This window comes from Pseudophryne corroboree, chromosome 6, assembly GCF_028390025.1.
Source record: "Pseudophryne corroboree isolate aPseCor3 chromosome 6, aPseCor3.hap2, whole genome shotgun sequence".
In the NCBI taxonomy this organism is placed as follows: domain Eukaryota; kingdom Metazoa; phylum Chordata; class Amphibia; order Anura; family Myobatrachidae; genus Pseudophryne; species Pseudophryne corroboree.
In genome coordinates this window covers 515,630,950-515,654,222 of record NC_086449.1, presented here as the reverse complement: position 1 = coordinate 515,654,222, position 23,273 = coordinate 515,630,950, and the positions used below count along the sequence as shown (strand labels likewise).

The 23,273-nt window shown below is 45.9% G+C and overlaps 1 protein-coding gene and 1 long non-coding RNA gene across 4 annotated transcripts in view; one reads left to right on the top strand and one right to left on the bottom strand.

Moving 5' to 3' along the window:
* Window positions 1-23,273, top strand: part of LGR5 (leucine rich repeat containing G protein-coupled receptor 5) — a 314,155-nt gene that overhangs the window by 209,340 nt on the left and 81,542 nt on the right. For all 3 annotated transcript variants that reach the window (XM_063927462.1, XM_063927463.1, XM_063927464.1), the window contains one exon: window positions 3,649-3,720. In XM_063927462.1, coding sequence (XP_063783532.1) covers window positions 3,649-3,720 — 72 coding nt within the window. The remainder of the gene's footprint in view (window positions 1-3,648; window positions 3,721-23,273) is intronic.
* The window catches only part of LOC134932757 (uncharacterized), a 91,123-nt gene continuing 81,128 nt past the window's right edge, over window positions 13,279-23,273 (bottom strand). Inside the window, exon 3 of the long non-coding RNA XR_010179473.1 lies at window positions 13,279-14,783. This is a non-coding gene — a long non-coding RNA (uncharacterized LOC134932757). The remainder of the gene's footprint in view (window positions 14,784-23,273) is intronic.

The window sequence follows — 23,273 nt, the reverse complement described above, 5'->3', positions numbered from 1 at the left end:
CCAATTACTGCTCTAAATTGCCCTAGGCCACTAATTACACTATTTCCAAATTGCTTTACCATTTCATCCAATAATCCAAAACACTTTATATTGTACTATATACTGTATGTGTATATGTATATATATATATATATATATATATATATATATATATATATATATATACACATATATACACTCGTAGAATGACCACTTCACTGCGTTTTATTTTTCCATTTTTTTCTTTTTTCTTTTAAAATAATATATATAATTCATTGAGATAATGCCTGATTGAGTTGATGAAATCACATTACGTTCTTTTTCATATTGTTTTTATATGTGTGTGTATGTGTATATATATATATATATATATATATATATATATATATATATATATTAATATGTATATGCAGATATATTGACAGAGACAGATACTTTGTTGTTGTACGTAATACAGTTAACTGAAAGCATGGAGCCATTGGCTCAGCTTGTTACTTAGGGCTGTAAACTGTCACTGCTATGGTATACAGTGATAGCAGTGTTTTGCAAAAAAATATGTATTTTTACCAATGTACTAAGGGGGTAATTCAGATCTGATCGTAGATGTCCTAAATTTAGCACATCTACGATCAGGTACTGTGACATGCGAGGGGGGACGCCCAGCACAGGGCTAGTCCGCAACGCATGTCAGGCCCTACCCCCCGTACAGGTACAAAAGCATTGCACAGCAGCGATGCTTGTTTACCTGGCGAGTAGCTTGCTGCCAGCGCAGCTCCTGCGCGCTGGCAGGCCGCTACCCGCCACGTCCTGGATCGCAGTGGCTGCATGTGAATTCACGCAACCCCCTCGGCCCGCTCCCCCAGCGGTCCGGACACGCCTCCATGCCATTGGCACGCCCCCTCCCACCCCGCGACCGCCTCTGCCTGTCAATCAGGCAGAGGCGATCGCAGCCCTGAGATGCTGGTAGCATCTCACTGGGCTCCCGGGGTGTGCACGCGCAGTGCACCCGCTGCGCATGCGCACACTGCAAAGGGCTTCATATTCATATTATTATTATTATTATTATTACGCACTCCACAAAGTAATTCAGACTGCTATCGCTGCCGCTGCAGCTATGCAGTCTGAATTACCCCCGAGGTACTAAGTTAACCTTGTATCCCCACCAAAATGGGAGTTTTTTGGGGAATATCCCACACATATTGGGGGTCATTCTGAGTTGATCTTTCGCTAGCAGTTTTTAGCAGTCGTGCAAACGCTAAGCCGCCACCCTCTGGGAGTGTATTTTAGCTTAGCAGAAGTGCGAACGAAAGGATCGCAGAGCGGCTACAAAAACAAATTGTGCAGTTTTAGAGTAGCTCCAGACCTACTCAGCGCTTGCGATCACTTCAGATCATTCAGTTCCAGATTTGACGTTACAAACACGCCCTGCGTTCGGCCAGCCACGCCTGCGTTTTTCCTGGCATGCCTGCATTTTTTCGAGCACTCCCTGAAAACGGTCAGTTGACACCCAGAAACGCCCACTTTATGTCAATCACTCTGCGGCTGCCATTGCGACTCAAAAGCATCGCTAGACCTTGTGTAAAAATACATCGGCCGTTGTGAAAGTACGTTGCGCGTGCAGAAGTGCTGGTATTTTACTTAATCTCAGCGCAGCGAACATTTTCAGCTAGCGATCAACTCGGAATGACCACCATTATCTGATAAATAGGCTCTTATATCAGATTGTACTATGCTGAGCATTGCTAGTAGAGGCAGGGGTGGATTGGGATGGAACACCAGCCTAGGAAATTTATGGAATCAGCCCTAATGGGGGCAGGATCTGTTGAGGGGTGGGATTCTTCCTCATAGGGTCTGTTTCTGAGTTGAGTGCAGTTGCAGCATCCTTGCATCTTTTGCTGCAGTTGCGTCTTTGAATTAATGCTAATGACACTACAATGCCCTTCCCTAGTGTACATCCGTACATCCAAATTTGCAAGGACTGAGATTCCAACTTTCAGTGTCTACAGATGCTGCAATCATGCTTTGTGCATCTTTGGATGCCACCATCGGTCACACCATTGAAACCTTCACCAGTCCTATGTTAGGTGCAAATCATCCTTCTGAGTATGGCCTCCAATGTGATCAATTCAACGTCTCTATATGGAAGCACTTTCAGCAACATGCCCACACTACGTTACCTGCATCTGATTTGCCAACCCCCTGCATCTGATTAGCCGACCGCCCACACAGTAATGCCCAACATATTTCTAATACACTTCCCGGTATGTGTGTACTGCAACTCTGTACGAACACCATCATGGTACATGCATGTGCGGTGCAACTCAGATGCAAGCGCAGATGAAAAACATTGCACAAGAAAAAAAACATAACGCATTGGCCCCCACAGGAAAAAAAACGATCAAACAACTTGGCCCCAATGGGAAAAAATTGTGGCAAATTTCCACTGCTGTTTGAAAGGCCCAGTGACACCAAGAGACACAAATTCTTTGCTCTAACATCTATATATTCATTTATTTATTAACGCTTATGAAGCACTAGCATCCATTGCACTTTCTTTCAAAGTCGGGCAGGGGCAGATTGGGGCAGAGTGGCCCTGGAAAAATTTGTAGAAGTGGCCTCACATGGGCAGCACCACAGATAACGTGTAACCATGGCAGCAGCATCACCCCTCACATGTTAACAAACAAAACAGGCCCTACATGCACATCGGCCCACCAGAAATCTTCCCTGTGGCTAAGCCGCCCCCGAGTAGAGGTACATTGTGACCTACTGTATAAGGCAGAGGTTCCCAAACTGTGTGCCGTGGCTCCCTGGGGTGCCTCGGGACACTTGCAGGGGTGCCCTGGGTTGGTGGTCCAGGACCAATTCAAATTATTCATGGTCAGTATAATAGGCAAAACCAGTGCTGGTGGCTGCCAGTCATAAAATATATGGCCAAACAGAAGCAAATCTTGTCCCTCACCACACAACTGACCCTAAGGATGACATATAAACGCGATCTACTTAATGTAATATTTCTTTCCAAACTTCTCAATAAGAAATTTTTGGCCTAGGGGTGCCGTGAAAAAAATTCTGATATTCTAGGGCACCGTGATTCAAATAACTTTAGAAACCACTGGTATAAGGTGTATTTGAAATTGTAATAAATAATACAGAGACTGTGCTGTGTAATATCAGACTAACTTAGCACAGAAGAAATAATTTTACAGTAACATTAGGACACTGACTATGAAACCGCTTTTATTTTGCTGTGACTGACACAGTTTTTAAAATGAGAAAATGTTCCTTTGAAAATGCAGCTGAGTAAATATGCCTATATGGTGTGTTGTTTTTGCCATTATGTGACTGGCAACGGCTGTTAAACATATTTTGTTTTGAAGCAGGTGAATACCTGCCACCGACCTGCGGGGATCTGCATGCTGATGCATCCTCCTGTAGTTTATCTTAGCTTCCAGAACCCTCTAGTGAATTCACAGACCAGTGTTTAAACATTTAAGCCTGAAACTGATTCTATTGTGTTTCTACTGTGTGTCTTTTTGTGCAAACCTTAAATGACAAAGTCAAATAATGCACAATACATTTGAACATAAGCCTACCTTCCTGTATGAATTATATTACAAAGAGATATCATATAGTACAATATAAATAATTTATCTCTGTTTTTATTAGCATGTTGCAGAATAACCAGTTAAAACAAGCTCCAAGTGAAGCTTTTCACAATCTTCGCAATCTTCAGTCTTTGTAAGTATAATATATTTGGTAATATTTCATGTCAAATAATAAATGGTTAAAATGACAGTAATCAATGTTAGAAAATGTGCTCTGTTTTAGTGAAAGATAGGCTTGCACTACTGGTAAAACATATAATAAATAGCTGCAAATACAGTGACCCAGATTTATCAAGCCTTGGAGAGTCATAAATTGCATAGGGATAAAGTTCCAATCAATCAGCTCCTAACTGTCATTTTTCAAACATGGCAGTTAGGAGCTGGTTGACATTGGTACTTTATCACCATGCAATTTATCACTCTCCAGGGCTTGATAAATCTGGGCCAGTAAGAGAAAAACTAGGTATCATAAAATAGTGTTTTCCTCAGTGTAAATGTAACATTAAAGGAACGCCACCATATTATTTTGTTATTATATACCGTTCACAGTGCTGAAAGTAGGTTGGTACGGGGTGGTATGGAGATCCATTAAGAAATATAGTGGTGGAATGCAGTACCACCAGCCCACCACTGGGGCATAATTTATAAGGGCCAATTTTGTGTGTGGGACATAAAATGGTGTCAGTGGCATAATGTGTAATGGGCATTACAGTGTGTGGCATAATGTGTAAGGGGAATTACGGTGTGTGGCATAATGTGGCCATGCCCCTATTGTCAAGTAGCCACTCCCCTAGTTTTGTGTGACCATGCCCATTTTAATTATCCGTACCACTGAGAAAAAAAATCTACTTGCAGCACTGACCGTTCAAACATATCATTCAGGTTAATTTTAATAGAAGTAAATTAATTTTTTAAATTGTTATGTTTTTGTTGTAATGAGTGAAGGTAAGCTATTAATAATTACAAAAACTACCCAAATAAATAATGAATTTATCCTAAAAAAAAACCTTATACAATAAAACAAATGACAACTACATGACTTTTTTTTATCAGTTAATGAGTATTTAACAAAGAAGTAGGTATAACAATAATATACAGTGTATATTCTCAGTCATACATCAGCCATAACATTAAAACCACTGACAGGTGAAGTGAATAACATTGATTATCTCATCATAATGGTCATGGGGTGGGATATATTCAGCAGCAAGTGAACACTCAGTTCTTGATGTTGATGTGGAAGCAGGAAAAATGGGCAAATTGTGATGGCTAGATGACTGGGTCAGAGCATCTCCAAAATGCCAGTCTTATTTTCCCAGAATGCAGTGGATCATATCTACGAAATGTGGTCCAAGGAAGTACAACTGGTGAAATAGCGACAGGGTCATGGGCGCCCAAGCCTAATTGATGCATGTGCGAAGTGAATGCTAGCCATAGAAGAGCTATTGTAGTACAAATTTCTTAAAACGTTAATGCTGGCTATGGTAGGAAGGTGCGAGAATGCACAGTGCATCGCAGCTTGCTGCATTGGGGCTGTGTAGCCATATACCAGGCAGTGTGCCCATACTGATACTTGTCTACCACCGAAAGCGACTACAATGGGCACAGGCGCATCAGAACTGGACAATGGAGCAATAAAAGAAGGTGGCCTGGTCTGATGATTCACATTTTCTGTTACATCATGTGGATGGCCGGTTGCAAGTGAGTTGTTTACCTGGGGAAGTAATGGCAACAGGATACTCTATGGGGAGGAGGCAGTGTGATGCTCTGGACAATGTTCTGCTGGGAAGCCTTGGGTTCTAGCATTGATGTGGATGTTACACTAATATGTACTAGCTACCTAAACATTGTTGCAGATCAAGTACACCCCTTCTTGGCAACAATATTCCCTGATGTGAGTAGCCTCTTTCAGCGTGATAATGCACCCAGCAACACTGTAAATATTGTTCAGGAATAATTTGAGAATTTCAAGGTATTGACTTGGCCTTAAATTTAACCAGATCTCAATCCAATCAAGCATCTGTGGGATGGTCCGAGCCATGGAGTCCCCATCTTAAAGATCTGCTGGTAAAGTCTTGCTGAAAGATACCACAGGACACCTTCAGGGGCCTTGTGGAGGTTGTACCCTTGATAGGTCAGAGCTATTTTGGCAGCACAAGGGGGACCTACATGATAATAGCCAGGTGATTTTAATGTTATGGCCGACGGGTGTTTTATAAAACATGATGGGATGAAAAAGGCTATCCAATAAAATAATAAATACAGAGTGCACTCCAGTCTCATTATACAGTTAATTCTTGGTCACTATGCCTTACTGACATTTATCATTAATCAATGGTTGTGATTTCTACAGTAGCATGGTTATACAAGCCCATCTTCTGTAAAATACTGTTGTATATTTCTTGTGTCCTCCCAATCCACCGTGTATTTAAGCCACACAATGCTTGCAGCAATCAGTTTAAGCTAACGTTAAGAATACTCTAGCTACTTTAAAAAAATGAAGCATATGTTGGCACCCAGACAATACTGGGATTGAACCACGGAACTTTGTGGAGGCATCTGACAAACTTGAGATTATACAACCCTTCCCTCTGGTATTTCTACAAACTCAGCACTGTATCAGTCTTGTACTGTGGCATTTGTCTGCTGCAGACTGGTCTAACGCATTAGATCGAATACTGGCCCATCCCTTACTTCCTTCCAAGGTTCTCTCCACACCCTATTCCTTCCTGCATGACGTCCTACATCATTCTGAGATATACACTGGTATATCTAAGTGGCTTCCACACTTCCTTCCCACACTTTTCCTATATTAGTCTGGGCCCTAGGCCTAGCCTATTCCTGGAAAACTGTTGTCTTAATATTGTATATTCCACAATACCTATTTATCGCCTGTCAAGCAGTCCTTGATCGCTCTCTCCTCCAGTCATACTTGCCCTAAATGTGAATAAGAAGAAGCTGATACTTATCACTGTCCATGGGAATGACCTTTGATTAGATAATTTTGTCACTATTCGGTTATATGCATGCCAATACTTGACTAACTATATTCCATTCACCCTCTGAATGGGCAATTCTATGGATTTTACCTTGGGGCGAATGTATAACAAAGGGCTATAAGGCATTTATTACTAGCCTTTAGCACTGCCGGGAGGAAGACAGTTTTGCAGAATTGGATAGGTTCTGGACATCCTAGTTATCCCTATTTTTCAATCCTTTCTTGTTCAAAATGTATTGGGTATAGCAGGGACGTGCAGTCAGGGGAGGCTGGGGAGGCAGTGCCTCCCCTGTCATTAATGATTAAGATAATACAAAGAAGATGCATATGACACATATTCTGTGTCATATGTATCTTCTTAATATTATTCTGATCATTGCTCCCCTCCTTATGTGTTTGGGAGGCACCGATCGTGGTGCCTCCCGTTATCTCTGGGGATAATATGGGGAGCGGGGGGCGGACACGGGCGGGGACTAGCCATGGGCTGTAAAAGCCCATTGAAAATGTATGGGAAAGCGGCACCATTAGTGGTGCCGCTTTCCTACAGGGACGTGCTTTCAACCTATGAAAGCACGTCCCTGTCAGTGAGGCTACAGTGATTGGCCAGCGGATCCGTCACTGGATCCGCTCTCAATCACTGTGCGGGCGGCTGAATGCGGCGATTGTGCGGGCGGCGGTGGAGCAGGCGGCGGGTTGCGGCGGCTGTGCGGCGGCGGAAAATTACCTTTATCTGCAGAGTTTGGCAGCGGAGCGGTTCCAGTTTCAAAAATGGCGCCTCAGCGTCATTTTTGAAATTCAAGATGGCCGCCGCGAGCCAATCACGGCTCGCCGCGTCATCGCCCCGCCCCCTCCGGCTGACTTATATAAGTCAGCGCGAGGCGGAGGAGAGTCAGTCCGACGGCGGAGGAGGAGCTGTGAAGAGCTCCTGAAGAAAGAAGACGGCTGGAAGTCCTGGCTGGGCGGCGGCTATGCAAAAGAGCTTAGCAGCCGCCGCCCACCAGGTGAAGACGCTGGAAGCCCTGGGGGGGTGGCGCCCCCCAGGTGAAGACGCCGGAAGCCCTGGGAAGGCGGCGGCCACGCAAAAGAGCTTAACGGCCGCCGCCCCCAGGTGAAGACCCAGTTAAATAAAGCTTCTTTTCAAGACGTGTGGCGTTTTATTTTAATATTTTTTTTACAGGTGGACTATAGGTGCCAGCGGGCCCTTTATGTCCGGGCATGCTGGCACTTGTGGTTCTCCAAGTGCCAGCATGCTGGGGCAGGCTTGCTGGGACCTGTAGGCTACCTGTAAAGAACAATATTACTATTCTTTGCAGGTGGACTACAGGTGCCAGCAGGCCCTTTATGTCCGGGCATGCTGGCACTTGTGGTTCTCCAAGTGCCAGCATGCTGGGGCAGGCTTGCTGGGACCTGTAGGCCACCTGTAAAGAACAATATTAACACACAATGAACCCCGCACCCACCGCCACCAGGGGTGCGGGGCATAGCACTGGGCTATCAGCCCAGTGCTGGTTATTGCTCGGGAGGGGGGGACCCCATTTTTATTTTTTGGGGTTCCCACTTTCCGAGGAATTCCAACCCTGGGCTGACTGGCTGGGGGGCAGATTAATGTTATGGCAGGGGGACCCCACACTGAGTGTCTCCCCTGCTATGGCATTACTCCCCCTGGCTGGTTCTGCCTAGTGCTGGTTTTCCTGATGTGTTGGGGGACCACACTTTTTTTTTTCCGGGGGGGGGGGGGGGGGGCTTGTTAGCTGCCAGTGCCTCCCCAACCTGTGATCCCACCGCACGTCACTGGGGTATAGACATTACTGTACAAAGAAACTAACACTGAACATTTTGCTCTTTGGGGAAGAGTTGTATTGATACCCTCCCTATTTCCACTAAAATTTAAAGCTAGGTCCAGCCTATATTTTAAGTAGAATTTGCTAGAGATTTACACCTCAATATTAGCAGCTCAAACTCAGGGGATGGAGCTTGGAATATGTACATAATGTATTTTTTATACTTATTTGTTAATTAACAGGTATTTATATAGCACCTTCATAATCCACAGCGATTTATAGAGAATATTATATAATTTACTTGCATCAGTCCCTACCACATGTACACACTAAGCTTCATCTTTTTGTCAGGAGCTAATGAACCTACCAGCATGTCTTTGGAACTACAGTAAACCCTTTTCAACACTGGGAGGACATACAAACTCCACACATAAATAGGCCTCTAGTTGAAAGTGCTGCTTTACAGATACATAAAAGGATTATTAGAATGTTTGACATGCAAAATTATTTATATCATATATAGATAGATAGATAGATAGATAGATAGATAGATAGATAGATAGATAGATAGATAGATAGATAGATAGATAGATAGATAGATAATATGAAAAAAAAAATTGGCAATAACTTAACTGTAACTAATGAAGTAAGTTGGAAGGTGCACCAAAATAGTAGACATTTATTTTAATCATGTGCACCACAGCCATCTTATTCATCCTTAAAATGGAGCATCTTATTTTACACATTGGGAGTACTAGAAATGTACTTTATTATTATGTGTAGCTGCTTTCTACAGCATGCAGCGTGAGTTGTTATCGTTGCTTAGGTTTTTTCTTTTCATGTTCCCTTAAATACGATTGCGTATCTCTCATCTTCTGGAAAACAGAGAGAAGAAACCCCATTGGTGGTATAAAAAGACTGGTGTTCAGTAACTGCATTAAGGCAGAATGACAGTAATCAGTGGGAATGTTTAACAGCTGGGTAGCAGCAGTGAGATGGAACGATAAGACTAACAGAAACAGCACTATGGCTAAAGGGATAGTGGCGAAAACTAGGATGCTTTGTTCATTCAAGCTGGGCTGTGCCCCTTACATAAAGGTGTGCCATTTTTAGTTTCCTGTTTCATGCTGTTCACCAGGTGTCTCTTGCATTATGGATTTGCACAAGGAATGCAATTTTTGGAACAAGTTAAACAATTAGGAGGACAGTGGATGGGGTTAAGAGCTTTAAGGCAACAAAGTAACCTTCACAGAACTTCCGCCCAAATGGAGGCTTTTGTTAGAGTCCGCATTTGAAGTTGGCAATGTTTTGTGCCCATTGTGTAGCAGGATACGCAAAGATCAGGTAACTCCCATTTAAAGTCAAGAGCAGCTGTGAAATGGTAAATGGATGTTAACTCACCATCACAACTGCTATCTTGTCCTTTGTTACTTAAATAAAATTACTTGTTTTTGTCTATTATGGAAAAATCCTTGGAGGACCTGAGCTCCTTACTATTTATACAGGAGAAAGACTGCTACATTGTAGCGCGAAGAAAAGTGCTCGCTAGAGGTCTAACACACGTCTGCCTGTATACTTGCTTGAATTGGATATGCCACCAGTCTAGCATCTTATGACCTGGGCATAGCTAGAACTTTGGGGGTCATTCCGACCCGTTCACACGCAGCGGTTCTTCGCTGCTTTGCTAACAGGTCAGAACTGCGGCTACGCGGCGCCTGCATTGCGCACGCGCATCGTTGCCCAGAGTCAGCAGTCGCCGGGTCACGACGCCAGGACCGAAGAAAGCGATCGCAGACCGGATCGCAAGAAGATTGACAGCGGGAAGGAAGATCGGGGCATCTACTCACCATTTCCCGGGCGTGGTAAGGCGAATGCAGGCGTGTCCAGGCGTTTGGAGGGCGGATGCCTGACATCACAGCCGGGACCTTCATCGCTGGATCCGTCGCACTGGGTAAGTAGGTGTAGGGCTGGTCTTGTTTTACTTGAAACTTTTTTAGCATAGCAAGGTTGCACAAGCGATCGCAGCCCTGCTATGCTAAAATACACTCCCCCATAGGCGGCGTCAAGTTGATCGCACGAGCAGCAAAAAGTTGCAACGTGCGATCAACTCAGAATGACCACCTTTGTTGGCCCCATAGCAACCTTTTGAAGGCTTCTAGAAAGACAGCTCTTATTTAATGCTCCTTTATAGTGACCTACTTCATTTTATGTCTCATAGCAGAGCCCTATTTAATTTTATACCACACATTGCCCCAATTTATATTGTCACTTTGTAGTGCCCCCATTTCACAGTATTCCACAGTGTAGTGCACCCAGTTCATATTATGGAACACAGTGACCCCAGTTCAGATTATGCTGCACAGTGAACCAGCTCATATTATGTCAAATTGTAGCTGTCCAGTTCACTTTACGCCACATTGTAGTGCCCCTAGCTAACATTATGTAGACTGTATCTTTCTGTATTCAGTACAGTGACACCTGTTCTCACTGCGCCATTTGTTACGGATGCCGATGTGCCGCCTCTTGCCAAGCTCAAAACAACGCAGCTCAAGCTATTTTGTTAACATTTGGGGGGGAAACAGTGACCATGCATCCCATGTTTGGCTATGCTCCCCAGTACTAGGACCAATCAGAGCTCTGGATGCCCTGTATACAACAGAATCTGTATAGAGTCAGCAGTGTTACCCAATTTTCTGCTTGTTGAAACATTTATTAAATACCATATTTAAAGGCTGTTCAATAGTTAAGCTTACAATATCACTTCATTTATTTGAAGAATTCTTTAACATAGTATTCTAATATATAATTTACTCATCAAGTGGATATCTAGTGTAAGTAGGATACATGGGAGAGATTAGATTAGAAGATGTGATATGACACAAAAAGAAGAGACATCAGACACTGTAGCAAGAGACTGAGCTACTCATTTGTGTTGTCTCAAGTTCCCTCACAGCACTTGTCTGCAAGAGGATCAATTCATGGGTTCATGGTGTTAAGTTGTTAACACCCAAAAGTTTTCACAACAGTTTAGATTTAGGGATACTGTATGCTCACTCCAAACCCATTTTGCTGAATACTGAACTAAATCTTAATTTGAATGTTAAAATTACAACAGTGCCCTTTGCACTAAAAGTTAGGGGCCCAGATTTATCAAGCCTTGGAGAGTGATAAATAGCACAGTGATGAAGTACCAACCAACCAGCTCCTAACTGTCATGTTACAGGCCAGGTTTGAAAAATGACAGTAAGGAGCTGATTGGCTGGTATTTTATCACCATGCAATTTATCACTCTCCAAGGCTTGCTAAATCTTGGCCATGGTGAATCGAGTTGGCCAAACAACCATTATTTCAAACCATGCTAAGAATCATTGGCGTTTCTATCATGGGTGCAATGTGTGTGGTGCACACAGGCCTCTGGGTCCAAGGGGACCCACACTGCACACACTGCACCCATGTTGTTTTCGCTTACGTCCAAGAGGATACTGGGGTTCCATTTAGTACCATGGGGTATAGATGAGTCCACTAGGAGCCATGGGCACTCTAAGAATTTGTATAGAAGTAAAAGAAAAAAGATATAGGGTGCGCTAACAATAGCAGCTGGTGAGGGGGTGGTGATTCCCCTAAATGGTTAAAAACACACAAAGGAAAAATAACCAGCACTGGCTGCTCATGTATTAGAAGGAAGTAAAGTTAAAAATTCTGAAGGCTTGTATAAAATAAAACATTTATTAATACCACATAGTAAATTGACCATATGATTAAATAAAATTAAAACACATAAAGGCCTGTATCTATGAATTTCCACACTACTGGCTAGGGAGCACTGAGAGAGGACCAGTGTCACTGGATATGACCATCATTAATCGGTAGTTTTGCATATATCCGATAATTGGCAATCATGAGGTTGTTACCAGTGTTCCAAATGCAGATCCACCTCAAATATCACTGGAGAAGTAGTGTTGTGTGTCCTTAGGATATTCGACAAATCCAGGAAGGTGAAAGCTGCAGTGGAGAGTGGCAGGCTGATCGGCTCAACGCGTTTCGCTGGTTTATATGTTCCAGCTTCCTCAGGAGCAAGTCATTCAGAATTTTTAACTTTACTTCCTTCTAATACATGAGCAGCCAGCACTTTAAGAATTTGATAGTGTGGGCTGGCTCCTCCCTCTATGCCCCTCCTACCAGACCAGTTTAGAAATGTGCCCGGAGGAGCCGGTCACGCTTATGGAAACTCCTGAAAAATTTTCTGCATTTATTTTATATGTTTGTTATTTTTAGACAGGGCTGGTTGGCACCAGCCTATCTGCATCGTGAAACTTAGGGGGGTGATAATGTCAAATATTACCTTTAAACATAAGCAATATACTATTTACGGACTAAGTATGCTATTGGCGCACAGAGTACCGTAAGGGTACGCACTTAGCGTAGCAGACGCTAGGCCGTGGGCGCGACGCACAAGCAACATGTACGCTCACAGACTCACGCTTAGTATCGAACACGCTAAAGGCGTCCCGAGTACCGTAATGCTACGCTATCGGCGTAGCGGACGCAGCGCCGTGCGAGTGAGACACGAGCGGCGCAGACGCTCACAGAATGACACACAGTAAACCTTGTTAACAACACACAGTAAGGGTATGCTTATACTCTAAACCTTAGCAATGTAATACTACAATGATGTAACGCTTATTAACCTTGATAATATGAAAGCTGTTTGAGCGATTGAGACGCTAAGAAAACCCTTTACAGTAACTAGTGAAAACACAAGACCTGGTTTGGATTTAAAAACCACTCCGGCTCTAACACCTTCGTGGATGATTCTTTAGAGTAAAAAGGGAAAAACAGTACAGCTTATACATTGCAAAACTAACATCAAAATCTAAACAGAATAACAAGGAATAATATGAACAATAGCATACAATTACAAACACAAGCAAACAGAATGAGAATAAATGGCAAACACTAAGGATAATAAAATGGCTACAGAGAACAATACATACGTGGGAATGATTCGCAAGCGCGTCCTGGATCCAGCCCTCAGCATTCAATGAGAAAGCATTTCAGAGAGAGTGAGTGTCTGGCCCAGGCAATGGTGGTCCTTATATACACAGCATACAGTAACAATACAATGGTCCCTATAATCTCATTGTTCATTGGACACAGGAATGTGTCTCTGCATTATAACAAAAGGTCATAGGTGGGTTTGAACAGGTGGGCTGTGTCTTTCTCCAACTGCTCAGGTGGGAGGTATCCTCAGGATTCCCGCGTCATGGATAATGAACAGCAAATACAGTAAATGTCCATAAACTACTTTTGTACATAACTATACGCAGGAGCGAGCAATCTTTTCCTAACCAACACCGAAATGTTACCATTAAAATACTCTACAGCTGGATACTAGACACCACTGTTCAACCTTTATCTGACCCTTCCTATCATGCAAAGAGGGATCTCTCTGTCCAAGAACCGTTTAAACTAAACATACTTGCTGACATTGTTAAGGGGAATATTATCTATAAAACACACTATATGGGTTAAATATGTTGCGATCGAGTTGCTCGCTAGACGCTTACAAACTCCGCCGTAAATACACATCTCCATGCGCAGGAGACGTTGGAGCGTCCCCTACGCAACCTGAGGGGATGCGTACGCACGGGGTAGTGGGTGCACGAGCAGCGGGCATGTGTATTGGGGTTAGTACAAGGCATGTGAATCATGATATTTTTCGACTTTGACAGTCCACCCTTTGGCAGTCAACAATAACTGCCACTATCTAAACAATTAAGCAGAAAAATATATATTACCATGAAATACCTTATTATGATTGGGAGTTGGGAGGAGAGGAGAATGTGGGAACTGTATGACCTAGTGAGATAGTAAAAAGCATGTATGTATGAAATCCATGTCTGAGGGGTCATGTATCATTGTGCCGTACATGTTAAAAAAAAAAATAAGCTTCGAGGTATTGCGAAGTATACATTGAATCCTTCTTATCCCGTATTAAGGGTCTGTAAGTGGGCTAACAAACTCTACCGAGCTCTTTTCGGCTTTTTAGTTCCAACAAATGGGGTGCACATTAGTTGATGATACATGAAGGGGGGAAAATATGTGAGTGCTAATATATGTGCCTATATTACCTGTCAACTATGTGTGTCACTACCTGAAGATGGTAGAGATGAAGATAAGAAACGCGTTATAAATGCATTCATATGATATTGTATGTGATTGTCCTTGGATGTCTTGTTGAAGTCTTGTTGATGTCTTGTCCGGGTTGCTGTATCTTTGCTGCAGATGGCAAGCAAAGTTTTTCAAGTGTCCATAAAGTTAAAGTCTCTAAAAGTTCATCAAATGTCTGTATAAAAGTTCATCAGTGGTTTGCATAAAGGGTCATCAAAATCTTCTTCCGAGTCGGTGTCTTTTTACCTTGGAGAAAAACAAAGGAGAAACAGGTGAAAGAAACGGACCGTGGAATCACGTCTTATCACAACATTGTCTCGATTGATGGGTCATAAATTAAACCAGTTGTTGTTACAATGCCCTCACTCCTCAAACTCATCAATTTGGTACTGCGCTTGCAATTCATTGAAATCCGAACACATCTAAGTATCAATCCAATCATTATGACAACTCCTAGGATACATAAGAGGAACTTCCCTACAGTAACGATAACATTTTGGGCCCATTCTCCTAAACCTGAGAACCAATTGCGTGGGTCCAACCATGATACCCAGCCGGTCAGTTCATTACTCACAGAAGTAAGGGTAAGGTTATGCCTCCTTCGGAACTCCCACTTCAATTGCAAGATATCGTCCATCTTTTGATCTATGACCTCGGTTGGGTCATCAGTGCTGTTTGTGATATACGTACAGCACTTTACACCATACTGAGTTGCTAGGGTGACACAATACCTGCCTGTCACTGCTGTGATGTAATTTAGAACCATCCTGTGCTGGATCAGTTCCGTTTTGTAGGCTTGCAATTCTCTCCCAGTATACCTAAAGGTGTCATCATACATCTCGGTGATATTGTCTATCAGGTTCGCTAGCGCAGTTATATACCTAAAATTTATAACTCCTCTGGCGGTACGGGTGATATCTAGCGCGACTAGGAGTTGAATCCCGGTGGATTCGTGGATCAAATCAGAGGCTGCATGCTCTGTCCTATCTATAAGGTGTCTTTTTACAATGTGTTCGTAATGGGTGTGAGTGTAAGGAGCTTGAGCATTGCGGTGAACGTCTTTCATTCTATCATGGGTAATGGTCATTACTTCCGGTAACACTCTTCCAATGTAACACAATCCCTCTGAGTTTGGGGCAAGCCACTTATACGCCTTCCTCCCACATATGAAATGGAGGTATCCTCAGGATTCCCGCCGCATGGATAATGAACAGCAAATACAGTAAATGTCCATAAACTACTTTTGTACATAACTATACGCAGGATCGAGCAATCTTTTCCTAACCAACACCGAAATGTTACCATTAAAATACTCTACAGCTGGATACTAGACACCACTGTTCAACCTTTATCTGACCCTTCCTATCATGCAAAGAGGGATCTCTCTGTTAAAGAACCGTTTAAACTAAACATACTTGCTGACATTGTTAAGGGGAATATTATATATAAAACACACTATATGGGTTAAATATGTTGCGATCGAGTCGCTCGCTAGACGCTTACAAACTCCGCCGTAAATACACATCTCCATGCGCAGGAGACGTTGGAGCGTCCCCTACGCAACCTGAGGGGATGCGTACGCACGGGGGAGCAGCGGGCATGTGCATTGGGGTTAGTACAAGGCATGTGAATCATGATATTTTTCGACTGTGACAGGGGGAACGGCCCAACCTCTTGAAGGGTTAATGATCCCATTCCTGCTGACAGGACACTGAGCTCCTGAGGGAATTATTTACAAGCCCCACCACGGTGAGCGTACATTCCCGCAGCACGCCGCCACCCCTAACAACGCCAGAAGAATGAAGAGTGGTGAGTACTAAGCCGGCATCCCGACTAGCGGGTCGCCGGCCATTATGGTGGCATGAGGGTACGGAGATGCTTCTAACGGGGCGGATTGTGTCTCCAGAAACAGTACACAGCTGCGTCTCAGTACACTGTACACAGTACCCACACTGGCAAAAACAGCCTTAAAATGTTTTGCTCTCCATTTTAAGCAAGAGATTACCTCAGCCAGTATAAAAAAAGCGGGAAGACCGCACGCCATTGAAGGGGCGGGGCTTCACTATGAGAGGATCCAGCAGCTCACCAGCGCCATTTTCCCTCTGCAGTGGACACAGACGCTGACTGACAGGGACACGCAGCTCCTCCAGTGTGACTCCAGTCTACCTCAGCAGTACCAGGGGGTCATAGCAGGGGGGGAGCGATTATTAGTGTACTAAGTCCCAGTGGCGTGCGGTGAGGTCAGTGGCTGGGGAGGCACAAGCAGCTAACATCCCCACCCCCCCATAGAGGAAAAAAAAAGCGTAGCCCCCCCCCCCCTTTACCAGCCAGGGGGGGTAATGCCATAGCAGGTGAGACACTCGGTATGGGGTCCCCCTGCCATAGCATTAATCTACCCCCCCAAGCTAGTCAGCCCAGGGCTGGAATTCCTCGGAAGTGGGGACCCCAAAAAATAAACATGGGGTCCCCCTCCCGAGCAATATCCAGCACTGGGCTGATAGCCCGTGCTATGCCCCGCACCCCTGGTGGCGGTGGGTGCGGGGTTCATTGTTATAATTGTTCTTTACAGGTGGCCTACAGATCCCAGCAAGCCTGCCCCAGCATGCTGGCACTTAGAGAACCACAAGTGCCAGCATGCCCGGACATAATGGGCCCGCTGGCACCTGTAGTCCGCCTGTAAAGAATAGTAATATTGTTCTTTACAGGTGGCCTACAGGTCCCAGCAAGCCTGCCCCAGCATGCTGGCACTTGGAGAACCACAAGTGCCAGCATGCCCGGACATAAATGGCCTGCTGGCACCTGTTGCCCACCTGTAAAGAAAATATTAAAATAAAAACACCACACAGTCTTAAAAAATAAGTTTTATTGCACATGGTCTTCACCTGGGGGCGGCGGCCTTTAAGCTCTTTTGCATGGCCGCCGCTTCCCCAGGGCTTCAGGCATCTTCACCTGGGGGTGCCACCTCCCCAGGGCTTCCAGCGTCTTCCTCTGAAGTCTTCACCTGGGAGGCGGCGGCCTTAAAGCTCTTTTGCATGGCCGCCGCCTTCCCCAGGGCTTCCAGCGTCTTCACCTGGTGGGCGGCAGCTGCTAAGCTCTTTTGCATTGCCGCCGCCCATCCAGGACTTCCGGCGTCTTCAACCTTCAGGAGCTCTTCTCCTCTCCTCCTCCGCCGTCGGACTGACAGCTGCTCCCTCGCGCTGACTTATATAAGTCAGCTAGAGGGGGCGGAGCGATGGCGCGGCGAGCTGTGATTGGCTCGCGGCGGCCATCTTCAATTTAAAAAATTACGCTGAGGCGGCATTTTTTAAATGGGTTACCGCTCCGCTGCTCAAACTCTGCACCGCCGCACAAACTCACGCCGCCCGCACCACCGCACCCACGCCGCCAGCACCCACGCCGCCCGCACCCACGCCGACGCCCGCACCTCCGCCGTGCCCACAACAGTGATTGAAAGCGGATCCAGTGACGGATCCGCTGGCCAATCACTGTGGCCTGACTGACAGGGGACGTGCTTTCATAGGTTGAAAGCACGTCCCTGTGTGAAAGCGCACCACTAATGGTGCCGCTTTCCCATGATTTTTCAATGGGCTTTTAATGCCCATTGCTAGGCCCCGCCCGCGCCCGCCCCCATACTTTTCCCTATCTGACAGGGAGGCCTCCCAAACACTTTACACAGGACTGGGATGATTAGGATAATATAAAGCAAATACTTATGACACAGAATATGTGTCATAAGTATCTTCTTTATATTATTTTAATCACAGGGGAGGCCTCCCATGACTGCACGTCCCTGCTAAGTCCCCTATCAGGGTACTTAGTCTGCGACCCGGCTAAGTTTGGCATTAGCGATAACGGAGCGGTGGGGGCTGGCTCCAAATTACTCTGTGTCTTCCTGAAGGGCTCTTTGTGGGTTAATTTTGCTTAACCTTTTCGTGTGTGTGTGTGTGTGTGTGTGTGTGTGTGTGTGTGTGTGTGTGTGTGTGTGCGCTGTCACATTTACATTATGTCAGGCAAAGAGTGTGTTTCTTGTTCAGCGTAGTGTTCCTCTTCACCAGGGGGCTCACTACTGGGTACTCAGGGTAGTGAACCTTCCCAGAATAGCAGTGCTGACCCGGAATGGGTTAATTCCATTAAGGGAATGATCTCAAATATTTCTACAAAGCTATCCCGCAATGAGAAAGAGACGCAATACTTAAGACAGACTGTGGATGAGTTGATGAATAGAGACTCAGTCCCCAAACCAGCATCTCAATCCCCTCCCATTTGTCCTCAAAAACGATCTCTGGCCCATATCCTGCAGTCTGACTCTGACGCTGACAGGTCAGACATGGAGGAGTGTGAGGTGGATTTGGAGAGGGGTGGGATGCTACTCTGTCACAGGGAATAGAGGCTGTTGTAGAGGCTATCAGAGATGTTCTGCTAATTCCTGATAAAGTGTCAGAGGAGTGTGAGGAATCTTATTTTAATGTAAAAAAGAAGTCCTCAGTCACTTCTCCTGTGTCAAAGGAATTGAATACCCTGTTTGAAGAACCGTGGGTTAATCCTGATAAGAAATTTCAATTCCCTAAAAGGTTGCTCTCATCTTTTCCTTTTCTTCTGGAGGATAGGAAAAAATGGGAAAATCCACCGATAGTGGACGCATCAGTCTCTAGGCTGTCAAGAAAATTGTATAGCCTGTCCCTGGTGCAGCCACCCTAAAAGATACGGCTGATCGTAAAATTGAGACTACACTTAAATCATTGTACAGAGTTGCTGGGGTGGCCCAAGGTCCCACTATTGCATGTGCGTGGATCAGTGGCGGAACAAGCAAGCGGTGGGCCCAGGTGCGACAAAATGCTTTGGGCCCCCCCCATCCAAGTCCACCCCAGGGGCAGTGCGCGCCGTAGGCGCGCGCAAAAATACATAGTGGCGTGGCTTCGTGGGGAAGGGGTGTGGCCACAAAATAATACCAACACAGTAGTCTCCATTATTCAAATTACGCCGCACAGCAGCACCACTACACCAGGTAGAGACCCTTTTACACCTTACAGCGAACAGATTCCTCTTTTTACACATTACAGCAGACAGCGTGCCCTTTTTACACATAACGGCAGACCGCGTGCCCTTGTTACACATTACAGCAGACAGCGTGCCCTTGTTACACATAGCGGCAGACAGCGTGCCCTTTTTACACATTACGGCAGACAGCGTGCCCTTGTTACACATTACGGCAGACCGCGTGCCCTTGTTACACATTACGGCAGACAGCGTGCCCTTGTTACACATTACGGCAGACAGCGTCCCCATTTTTACACATTACGGCAGGCAGATTCCCCATTTTTACACATAGCAGCAGGCAGATTCCCCATTTTTACACATAGCGTCAGGCAGTCCCCCTGTTTTACACATAGCGTCAGGCAGTCCCCCTTTTTTACACATTACGGCAGGCAGATTCCCCTTTTTACACATTGCGTCGGGCAGATTACCCCTTTTTACACATAGCGGCAGGCAGTCCCCCATTTTTACACATTGCGGCAGGCTGATTCCCCCTTTTTACACATTGCGGCAGGCAGTCCCCCCTTTTTACACATTGCGGCAGGCAGTCCCCCCTTTTTACACATTGCGGCAGGCAATCCCCCCTTTTTACACATTGCTGCAGGCAGTCCCCCCTTTTTACACATTGCTGCAGGCAGTCCCCCCTTTTTACACATTGCGGCAGGTATGCCCCCCTTTTTACACATTGCGGCATGTAGTCCCCCCTTTTTACACAGTGCAGCAGGTAGTCCCCCATTTTTACACAGTGCGGCAGGTAGTCCCCCATTTTTACACATTGCGGCAGGCAGGCACAAGAAAGAAGGAAAGAAAGAAGGAAAGAAAGAAAGAAAGAAAGAAAGAAAGAAAGAAAGAAGAATTATACTTACCCTCTCCGCTGGCTCAGGCTCCTCGGTGCAGCGTCAGAGACGATTCCCGGGCTGGAGAGAAGGAGGAGGAGGGAGGCTGAGAAGGGAGCCGCAGCAGCGCTGTGTTACTGGTGGAGGCGCTGCTGCTGCTGCCCCTCTGCTTCCCTATAGGCTGTTCTCGGAAGACAGCCTATAGGGAAGCAGAGGGGCAGCAGCAGCAGCGCCTCCACCAGTAACAAAGCGCTGCTGCGGCTCCCTTCTCAGCCTCCCTCCTCCTCCTTCCCCCGTCTGTAGTACTGCTGCTCCTCTCCTCTCCTCTCTTCGCCGGGCGGCTGTGCGCTGCGGGCAGCGGTTGCCCGCAGCGCACAGCGGCATGTAATGAGTCAGTTTGACTCATTACATGCTTGGGCCCCTGGACAGAGGCGGGCCCCAGTGCAGTGCACTGCCTGCACTGCCGGTAGTTCCGCCTCTGGCGTGGATCACAAAAGCCATTGCTAAATGGTCAGCTAACCTAATTGAGGGGTTAGATTCCTTGTCTGGGGGGAATGTTGTTTTACTCCTGCAGTATATACAGGACTCTGCAAACTTTATGGTGGAAGCCATAAAAGAGATTGGTTTGCTTAACGCACGCACCACCGCTATGGCTGTATCAGCACACAGGGGCTTATGGCTACGCCAGTGGACTGCTGATGCGGGCTCCAGGAAAGGCATGGAAGGCCTACCATTCATAGGAGAGGTCTTGTTTGGAGACGAATTGGACAAATGGATCTCCAAAGCTACTGCAGGTAAGTCTGTGTATTTTCCTTCCGCAGCTCCCCCAGCCAGGAAAGCTTATTCAGCTTCAAATTTACAGTCCTTTCGGATAGCCAAGTTTAAGGGAAAATCCAAAGGTGCTTCTACAGCCTCCAGAGGCGCAAGAGGTAAACCATGCAAACCAGCAACTGCAGGTGCTCAGGAACAGAGCTCAGGCTCTGCTTCCTCAAAGCCTTCAGCATGACGGTGGCCCGCAAGGCCAGGAGGACTGTCAGGTGGGAGCCCGACTAAAATTCTTCAGTCACATCTGGTTTCGTGCCAGGATCCCTGGGTAATAGATCTTATTTCCCAGGGCTACAGACTGGAGTTCCAAGAGCTCCCACCTCACAGATTCTTCAAATCAGGCTTACCAGCTTCACAAGAGGCAAGTATAACTTTGCAGCAGGCCATCCAAAAACTGGTACAGACTCAGGTCATTGTTCCAGTTCCACCTCATCTACTCAAAAGGGGTACTATTCCAACTTGTTTGCAGTACCAAAACCGGGCGGTTCGGTATAACCAATTCTGAACCTCAAGTCCTTGAACCCATTCTTCAGAGTGTTCAAGTTCAAGATAGAATCTCTGAGAGTGGTGATCTTAGGTCTGGAGGAAGGGGAATTCCTAGTGTCTCTGGATATCAAGGATGCATACCTTGACATTCCGATCTGGCCGCCTCATCAGGCTTATCTACGGTTTGCACTGCAGGACTGTCACTACCAGTTCCAGGCCTTGCTATTTGGTCTCTCCACAGCACTGAGGGTGTTCACCAAGTTGATGGCAGAGTGTTTATACTCCGCAAGCAGGGAGTGAACATAATTCTGTACCTGGACGATCTTCTGATAAAGGCACTGTCCAGGGAGAGGTTGCTGGATAGCATTGGCCTCTCAACCAAACTTCTCCATGATCACAGGTGGATTCGGAACCTTCCGAAATCTCACCTAGAGCCAACACAGAGGCTCCCATTCCTGGGAATGATACTGGACACGGAGTCGCAGAAAGTGTTCCTTCCGTTGGTAAAGGCATTAGTAATCCAGTCGATGGTTCGGGATGTCCTGAAGCCAACTCGGATATCGGTGCATCTATGCATTCGCCTTCTGGGGAAAATGGTGGCCTCTTACGAGGCACTTCAATACAGAAGTTTTCACGCAAGTCCCTTCCAGCTCGATCTGTTGGACAAATGGTCCGGATCGCATCTTCACATGCACCAGAGAATTTGTCTGTCGCCAAAAGCCAGGATCTCCCTTCTGTGGTGGCTACAGACCTCTCACCTCGTCAAGGGTCGGAGGTTTGGAATTCAGGACTAGAACCTGTTAACCACGGACGCAAGCCTACGAGGTTGGGGGAGCAGTCACCCAGGTGGGTGCAGTTTCAAGGAAGATTGTCAAGTCAGGAAGTCATCCTTCCAATCAACATTCTGGAAGTCAGGGCCATATACAATGCCCTTCTGCAGGCCTCTTATCTTCTTCAGAATCAGGCTATTCAAGTCCAGTCGGACATCGTGACAGCAGTGACATACATAAACCGACAGGGCGGAACGAAAAGCAGAGTAGCAATATCAGAAGTATCAAAAATTCTCCTCAGGGCAGAAAAAAATGCTGTGGCGTTGTCAGCGGTCTTCATTCTGGGAGTAGACACCTGGGAAGCAGACTTCCTCAGCAGACACGACCTGCACCCGGGGGAGTGGGGCCTTCACCCGGAAGTGTTCATGTGCTTGACATGTCAGTGGGGATATCCACAATTCGACATGATGGCCTCTAATCTCAACAAGAAGCTCAGACGGTATTGTTACAGGTCGAGAGACCCACAGGCAGTGACGGTACACGCTCTGACGAGTCCATGGGTCTATCAGATGGTGTACGTGTTTCCTCCACTCCCTCTGATCCCAAGAATTTTCAAAAGAATAAAAAGGGAAAAGGTTCAAGCAATACACAGTGCTCCGGACTGGCCAAGAAGGGCCTGGTACGCAACCTTCTGGAGATTCTGCTCGAAGATCCGTGGCCTCTACCTCTTCGCGAGGATCTTCTGCAACAGGGCCCGTTCATCTATCAAGACTTACCGCGGCTAC